Source organism: Helianthus annuus, chromosome 14 (genome assembly GCF_002127325.2).
Source record: "Helianthus annuus cultivar XRQ/B chromosome 14, HanXRQr2.0-SUNRISE, whole genome shotgun sequence".
In the NCBI taxonomy this organism is placed as follows: Eukaryota; Viridiplantae; Streptophyta; class Magnoliopsida; order Asterales; family Asteraceae; genus Helianthus; species Helianthus annuus.
In genome coordinates this window covers 167,509,597-167,518,736 of record NC_035446.2, presented here as the reverse complement: position 1 = coordinate 167,518,736, position 9,140 = coordinate 167,509,597, and the positions used below count along the sequence as shown (strand labels likewise).

At 36.9% G+C, this 9,140-nt stretch overlaps 1 protein-coding gene across 1 annotated transcript; it reads right to left on the bottom strand.

The window, feature by feature from the left end:
* Positions 1–5,611: 5,611 nt before the first annotated feature.
* Positions 5,612–8,329, bottom strand: LOC110904899 (CTD nuclear envelope phosphatase 1 homolog). The gene is made up of 6 exons (XM_022150764.2): positions 7,854–8,329; positions 6,991–7,119; positions 6,763–6,883; positions 6,595–6,676; positions 6,295–6,448; positions 5,612–6,197 (listed from the first exon to the last, which is right to left on the bottom strand). The coding sequence occupies exons 1-6, from the start codon at positions 8,226–8,228 to the stop codon at positions 6,063–6,065; spliced, it is 996 nt and encodes a 331-aa protein (XP_022006456.1). The 5' UTR covers positions 8,229–8,329; the 3' UTR covers positions 5,612–6,062.
* Positions 8,330–9,140: the final 811 nt, after the last annotated feature.

The window sequence follows — 9,140 nt, the reverse complement described above, 5'->3', positions numbered from 1 at the left end:
CAGACCGAACGGGTTCACTTGACTAATATGAACTCGAAAAAACTGAAGTACCCTAATCAAAAACCTAGAGAAAGGGACCCGATAGTTCGCAAAACTACAGACACGGGTATAAAAGGGAAAATTTTCCCTGTCTAAAAGGGTATATAGTTTCGTCCTTATAAGGAAGGGTTGGATGAAGATCCAAAGGAATACGGTAATCTCGAACGAACTTATCCAACTGTCATTCGGTAAGAATACTCACGCTTTCCGACAGGTTGTCCTTACCAGGAGCCATAACAAGTAATCTATAAAAGAGACGCACCTTTGAAGAAGAAGTCGAAGAAACTAAGAGGGTAACAGACGAGGGAAGATAAGAAGAGTAAAAAGGTAAAAATAAAATGAAAAAAAAAGAGTTCTTATAGGGAAAGTAAGTCGGTTTGGGGTGTCAAATCAAAAACCGTCCCATCAAAGGACGATTACGGTTCCCAAAGCAGGGTTTCGCAACCGTTACACATAGGTGACTGACAGTCAAGTAGCTAAAAACACCCACGCCATGTTGGCACCATTCAGACCGCGCCACGACAGTCGACCAGAACCACTCCCATCACGACACGTCATTCAGATGAAATAACTCACATGAACATTTTGTCAAGTCCCTTACGGAACTTAACAAACTGGGGGACTTGAAGATACATATCCGAGGCCGGACATGATCCTTTAGGACGAACCGGACTCCACTTGAACGGACATCTCAGATATGTCTGTTCCCCCATAACTCCGAGGACGAACCTCCATCAAGTGCGTCTAGACGAATGCCGTCATCTCAGTTGACCATTATAAATACCCCATCAAGTACAAAACCAAGTACGATTTTCTGAACCTTCATCCTTATTTTCTCTCTCTACTTTCTCACTCTACCAATACTTATCCTCACGCCGGAGGGTGGTCGCAGAGGGGTCCTCCCATCTCTGCGGCGAGCCTAACAGTTTTCTGTTTTGCAGGATCATTCTCCAGTTCATTTACAAGATCCAAAACCTCGATAACAGGCTCCGGCCTAGACTCGATTCTTTGGTTCTTCAAATATAGACCTGTATTCATTGTTAAAGCATTCGGATTTATTATGTTTTTTTTTTCTGGAACGGCAAAATTTGGATCACTGACGGAACAGTGGAGTATCATTATGCCACCAGCGAAACCATTCGATCATATCCATCTCCACTAGACTATAATGCCTATACACTAGTTCAGGAGGAAAACCCAATAAAATATGGGAAAAACTCTCTTGTGGGAATCGAAGCCAGTACCTATTAATCACAAAGCCTTATCCCACCTCCAAGATACCACTGAGGTTTCACAAACCATGGGTATGTTGATTGATTATGTGTCAACAAACTTCCAATTCCTAAAAAATTCCAATTTTTTATTTACCACAACTATTCAATGGGTAGCCTAAATGATTGAAGCTTTTATTCACGCAATCTTTATATATTTAATCTCTAAATTCAATTATTTTATTCTATGTAGGCCGGTTTTTGTAGTAATCCAAAATGTCAAAGTATCCACGACCAGATGTTTATGGTTTAGGACGAGAGTATATACATTGGTTATATAAAACGTGGTTTTTAGATGCATCATTATAATTTGTACATTTTGTTCATGCATCATGTACGGGCAACTAGGACGCACATGTATGCTAGGCAAGTTATTATTATTAGTTTAAACTTTAAACGCACCATTATAACTAGTTTAAATCTACTGTTATAATTTGACAACGTAGACACACCGTTGTATATAATTTGGACGCACAAATAATCAATAATGCATTAACATCTAAAAAAGCGTCGATTGGAAGAAAAAAAGAACATAACAATACAATAATCATAATAAGTAAAATGAAATTCTTTATTTTATGGTAAACGTTTTTTTTAAAGAAAATGTAATGTAGCATGTAGAAGTTATCTTAGTTTAAAATATTGTTAGAGCTACATCTAAAAAAGAAACAGTCAACATTTACATATTATTTTTGGATCATTTTTTACTTTCTACATCTTCCTAGCACCTATTTTTATCATTGACAAAGTTTGATCAAAAAGTCACCTCTACACTATGATTTTTTTTATTTTGATGCTGATTATGTATGTATATTAATTTTTGTTGTTTCATGAAAGCCAATAAGTCAAGTTATTGAGTTTTGAAAATTGAATATAACTTTGGTTGCTGTAGCCTGTAAAAGATAAGAGGACTGTACCCGAATTCTCATTATGGGCCGGCCCAAAGATCTGGAAACGCAGAAAGGAGACCCAGGAGGATTTTTTTGTTGAGTGTACCTATGGCACACCAATGTGCCTATATGCACACCAAAAAGTGTTTTTTTTGTCCTATATACACACCCTGCAGTGTCGAGCTGTGGCCAAAACGTCACGTTTTGACAACATCTCGACACTGCAAGGTGTGCATATAGGACAAAAAACACTTTTTTAGGGGCTATCTACAGACCAAGTGTGTAGATAGTTTGAGTTTTTTTTTAACAGCAAATTTCTTTATTTTTGTCCTCTGTGAGAAATGAACTCAAGATCTCCCCCTTTTAAATTGTTTAAAGGTTTTTGTCTTTACCAATTGACCATCACCCTATTGATGGTTATCATTGAGCTTCTCCTTTCCTTATCATAGACATGCGTGCACTGACAACAACCAAGTAGATCAGCCAAGTGATTATCCCATTGGAGACCATGTACCTAGTGAAAACAACAACCTACTAAATCTAGTATAAATATAGGTGAGATCACCCTAGTAAGCTAAGTGAAGTCATTCATAACTGGCAAGCACCGGGAAGCACTAGACCAATAAGCTAGATCTTCCTACGAGGCATTGCACGTTTAGCCAAACCACTTCGCTCGTGCTTCTCCTTGCGCCTTGCATTAGAACAGTCTCTCTCTCTCTCTCTCTTAATCACAAAGACCAAGATGCCACTAGGCTATAAAGCCATGCGCATGTGAATTGATTATGTGTCAACAAACTTCCAATTCCTAAAAAAAATCCAAATTTTTATTTACCACAACTATTCAGTGGGTAGCCTAAATGATTGAAGGTTTTTTTCACTCAATCTTTATATATTTCACCTCTAAATTCAATTATTTTATTCTATATAGGCCGGTTTCTGTACTAATCCAAAATGTCGAAGTATCCACAACCAGATGTCTATGGTTTAGGACGAGAGTATATACATTGGTTAAATAAAACATGGTTTTTAGATGTATCGTTATAATGTGTTGAAAGTGATATTATAATTTGTACATTTTGTTCATGCATCAGATACGGGCAACTAGGACGCACATTGTATGTTAGGCAAGTTATTATTATTAGTTTAAACTTTAAACAGACCATTATAACTTACCCCCCCCCCCCCCCCCCTACCCTAATTTCATTAAGTGCAAATACTTGCTTTCTCACCCGCAGTATTTGTTTCTTCAGTTGCCTATCCGCAACTATTAGATAAACTTATTTTAAATTAAAAAGGAATATGTGAATATCTCATTTAACATACCTATAAAAGTTTATAATTAAGTTACAAGAATATAAACATCAGGTAGGATGAATATATTCTGAGATTCACCAAATAAACAAACAAATGTTATCTTCAACTTTAATCGTGTTTTCCTGATTCAAATATTCAAAGAATCATGAAAAGTTGAAAACGTGTATAATATAGATCTACATATGATGGAGAAAGTATAATGTACTTCAAGGCTTAACCTACATTAACATACATGAAAAAAAATATAACGTGCGTTATTATCATAGAACGTGCGTGATTATAGTCCCATGCGTGATTATGTGGTCTCATGCGTGATTATGTGGTCCCATGCGTGATTATGTGGTCCCATGCGTGATTATATGGTCCCATGCGTGATTATACCCCTGATCCAACGGTTACTATTGTCTCCTACGTGATGTATGATAAGGCTTTTTGTATGTTAACCTTACTCCATATGATGATCATGTTTGTTTTTGTTTTTGTTTTTTTTTTCATTCTATTTTAGTTTATCTTCAACCTTGACACATTCATTCTCTTTTAATTTATCTTCAACCTTGACACATTCAGTGGAAAAAAAAATGGGAAGTTGGGAACACTTGACGTTATGTGTTATAAGTGTGTTTGGATTTTAAATATAAGATTATTATTGGTTGAGTTGGATTAAATTCTATCTTTAATGGGTCTAACACAGATCTGAAACTATAAAAAAAATTACAAGTCATAATGGGCTGAAAGAAAAAGATGTGGGGCGTTGAATCATCTACTAGACTACTACTACTATTCTTCTTCTTCTAGAACCATGTTATGGTTTCTTTTGTACTAAGCTTGTTTCAACATGATCCAACACATGGTCGACAATCACAAGATGTTTCGAGTGGGTTTCTTTGCTTCACCACATCTCAATTTTGTTAGGGTGAAGGGAGTGGGGCGGCAAAGGTATCGGCAACACCGCCGCCATCCTTTTTTCCCGCGCGGCAAACTGGTGAACTTGGCAACTGGTCACCGATCGACAAAGAGGGAGGGGGACAAGACCGTTGTAGTGATGTGTGTGTGTATGTTTGACTTTTACACATATATATATTTTTTCCTTTCAAAAAAAAAATATATTTTTTTTAAATGAAAAAAAAAATTACTACTTTCAAGTGTTTAACCAATGCCAACACATTTTCACCAAAGTTTAAACTCTTTAGACGTGTTGACATGGCACCCTCTCATTGGTTGATTTTGAACTTTGCCACTTTCACCTGTTTAACCATTCCCTTCACCCTTAGGCATCTTTTAGAGCATTTCTTGGTGGAGGCCAAGAAGGCGAGAAACAACTGTGTAAGATCGTATAGACTTTCGAAACGTTCAATTGTTTCATCTGTATATTTTGGTATGAAACATACATAACACAAGCAATTAATAAGTAAGAAGTCAATATGTTTGATAAACTCTAAAGGTGTGTTTTACTTCAACTCCTTGCACTCAAACTCTAGTTTTGTTTTACTTCAACTCTTAGCACCCAATGAGGATGCAACATTAGAGCTATGACATGTTGACTAACGATATTCAGCTAAACCCAGTTAAGAGTGTAACAACAAATCTATAAACTGTATTTCTTCAACACACATTTGAGAATGGAATGTTTGAAATATATAGAAGTTAAGGGTGGATCCTTTAAGGTGCTTGAAGGTATGCAGGTGATGGGACTCTAAAGCCAACTCAATTAGAGCTCCAAACAGGCATTTTATCTAACTATGTATGTTTCTAATATTTACCAAAAAGATCTCTAAAAACTAAAACTCAATCTTAGTAAGGGTAGTGAATGTTGCATCATTCTTAAATAAGGTAGTTAAACATGTACAACTATTATGGCATGTAAACCAATACATATGCTTGTACTGGTGAGACGATGAACGGTGTGCTATCAATCTAATTTCTTACATATACACAATGATTATCAATCTATTGTTTATGTTCTTAAAAGGTTGAATTATGAAAACACCAACCACATCACATCAAACCGCCTCAGGCCTATCACATTAGTGGTACATTAAACTCACCGGGTGACATATATATAGATTAATACAATCCACAAAATATAACTCACAGGTAGAGACGAATGACAAGGCAATTATTTCTCGAGTAAAATCTAGTACCAGTATAGCTATTGGACTAACCTTACGTCCTTTATTGATCTACAATAGGTTTACAGAACTCAAACCATAATTAACGAGCCCTACAAGTTCATAACGTTGCAAACTATATATACCAACTTGCAACAAGAATACGAATTTGAACACGCGTTGCAAGTAAACAATAGCTAAAACAATCTTTGAATGAGTCTCCTCCTGTATACGAGATGATATAATATCTACACAAAATGCAGTGCTTTAAGTTATGCTGTCGTGGTACCCTTTTTAGGTGTCCCCGATGAAGAACTAAGGTAGCGTTTGGTTTGATAGCATGATGGAATGGGTATGGGTATCAACACCTTTCCTTTAAACCAAACATACTCAAAAACTCAAAGAAAGCCACACACTCAAACCAAACACCCCCTAAACTTCTACCGTGTAAAGCCAGAGGCAGGGATTCCATGTTTTTGAAACCATTCTGGCATGTGGAATCTTTCATATAACACGGGCCTAACGTCCCTCTGCTCAGAAAGGTGCTTCAAAAGGGGAAGTAGAACCTCGAGAAGCTGTATCATTGTTATTGTATTATATTTATATGCATGAACAAGTTTCCTTGTGAGTAAACAAGCACAAAAGAAATGAACTATTAAAAAAAGTATATACCTGATCATCATGTGGTTGTCCAGCAGAAAACGGTATGCACGGGATGCCGTTTACCGGCTGCAATAAGAAACTGAATGGATTGTTGTCAACAATGACAATTCTGCAAAAATCTTTTGAGACAAACGAAAGGTCCTTCACGTGTTCCCGATATTCCCTGTGCCACGAGATACGAACAGATTTAAGACGAGCTTTATACAATAAAACTGTCATATGAACAAAACCTATTTTATTTCTATAAGAACACTACGAGATATGTAAACAGAGTGACGTGAGGCTGTGAGTTAGATAGAAACTACTTACGTGGAAATTGTCGAGGGCCGATAAAGCCTTCGACTGATTCTGTTTTCAGCATCTATTCTATCAACAAGTGGTTTAGCATATCCTGCAGTTGTACAATATTAGCATATAAAAACATTGATGAAAATCAATAGCAAATATACAAGTAAAAAAGCATAGTGGTAAGTAAACCTTCAAGGCCTGCAGTAAATAGCACAAGATCAGCAAACTTGCTAAGTTGACTAAGAAATTCATGCAATCCAGGACGTTCAAATACCGTCACATAGTTCACCTTGGGTTTCCCATCAGATTCCTTCATACCCAAATTTCCGGTAGCGTATTGAATTAGTTATATATTTCAGTAAAATATATTAGAAAAAAAAAACATTGTAAGTTACTTATGCACATAAACTTGCTCACTTTGTCTGAAGATACACATTCTAACTCAAACCATGTCAATCCAGCCTGTGTAGCTTGTTTGCGAATACTGTCAGGCAAACTAGATGTCTCATAGGCACATACCAGCGTTTCATCCAAATCAAGAACCACCTGCAGCCATTAATGTACTCGTTTGATTCCAAATTTTAGATAATCTAAACTATATACATTCATTTATTTATGCTTTGACCATGAATAAGCTAAATTACACTTAAGCTCATCTTAAATCCCTTCATATTGCACCTAATCATCTTCAATTACACATAACCTAGCCTATACATATTATGTTATTTCTGGTTTAACTAACTATGGGTAAACTAACTTTCACTTGATCAGTTAATCACACCTGGATGATTACACACGATACGGTTCCACCTTTGAAAAATGAAACAACGAAACATGCTATACGTATCGTTCATCCTGAACTGTACATATCTATCTTCTCTGGTTTAGCACCAACTCTGCTATCTTTTATCAGTAACAAATGACAAAAACTATTATAAATTTTGACACAAAAATTCCACATCCAATCATAATATGTATCATCTTAATTCTTCCTCACCTGCACTTAATTCTGAATATTAATATTAATTACTACAAACTATACCATACAATGACAGAATTAAATGCAAAAATACGTAATCACATCAATCCAATCAAATAGCAACACAATTCAAACAAACAATAAAACCTTCACAGTGACAGTTTTTCACTTTTTCCATAACAAAATCAACAATAATAATAATAAAAATAACAAAAACAATAACAATAACGAACAATATTCACCGTGATAACTAACTAACTAACTAACCGAATCTCCAAAATCAAAATTAAACAAAACGTACCGTAAGCTTTTCCAAACGATCATAATCCGCCGGAATATGAACGGAAGCGGTAGCGAGATTTGGCGGTTCCGTTGAAGAATCAGGAAATTCGACGACAGGCAAAGGCTTAAACGACGCCGTGGAAGAATAATTGATCAACACGGAAGGAGTACCTTTAACGATCTGAACGAAGATCTGGAAGAAAAAGGTCAACCAGTTCAACAGTGTTCGCCATACTTGAAACGACGTCGTCGGAGCGTAAACTTCAGTGGATGCTTGTCCAATCTCCGCCATAACTGTCCACAGGAACAACACACAGATGCAGTAACTGATTAATCGCTTCCGATTGAATGGTGTGTGTGTATGTATAGGTTTGTTTTGTGCATTTGTATGCATATAGAAATGGAATAAGGATGGAGATGTGGTCAAGGTGATGAAGGCGAATGAGAATGGGGAGAGTGCGGGTCACGCGCTAGTGTTTGAGAGTGGGGAAATGAGGGAAGGTGACGTGGAGATGGAGATTAGATCGGGGGTTCACTGTTCAGGGATAGAATTGTCTTTTCCGTTTGTTTTTAGTGTTTGTCGGTTTATTGGGTTCGTTTTTAAATTTTAACGCATGAAGATCAGATCTGGCGCACATGGTTTTATAGTTTAGACCATGGAGTGTGGAAGTCGTCCCCTTCCCGTCTCTTCTCGTCATCCTTGTCCCACACCGCCCCCTCCCCCTTGTTGCGGTGCAAACGGCATCACCAGGCCGTTGGAGACGAGCCATTTGATTGGTTTGTTCTCTCTCTCCTTTATTATATATTGGTTTTTATTTATAAGTTTGGTAGTCTTCCACACCCTTGGGTATTCCCAAAGGGATGGTCCTCCACCTAATGTGACGTGGCGTCTACGTGACGGATAGTCCCAAAGGGAACCCAAACCACACCCCATGGTCTTACTAGCATCTTTGCGATCAGACTTTGAAATCAATAGGTCTTGGGTTCGATTTACACAAGGGGACATAGCCGGCTCCATAGGCTTGCCAATCCAGGCACCGGCTGTAAGACCCTCAATTTGTATATAACAATTTGATATAAGTTTCGTATGTAATGGTGTATATACGATATACACATACATTTAAAAATACGAGTTTCATAAAACATCTTGAAATTTAAAACATTTCAACATAATATCGTCGTTTAATCGTGTAACGACGAAACGTAATGCGGAAGCTTAAATTTGATCGTGCCCGGTGCTTCAAGGTATACCTACATTTCATAAGTCATGAAATGCGTTTGTTAAATAGAGTTTATAACATGTCTA

Excerpts from the sequence above, each read along its gene's own strand:
- LOC110904899 (XM_022150764.2), bottom strand. The coding sequence starts at position 8,228 with ATGCATACAAATGCACAAAACAAACCTATACATACACACACACCATTC. Across the intron at positions 6,677-6,762 it reads ATTTACTGCAGGCCTTGAAG|GATATGCTAAACCACTTGTT; the intron begins GTTTACTTACCA and ends GTACAACTGCAG. Across the intron at positions 6,449-6,594 it reads CGGCCCTCGACAATTTCCAC|GGAATATCGGGAACACGTGA; the intron begins GTAAGTAGTTTC and ends CTCGTGGCACAG.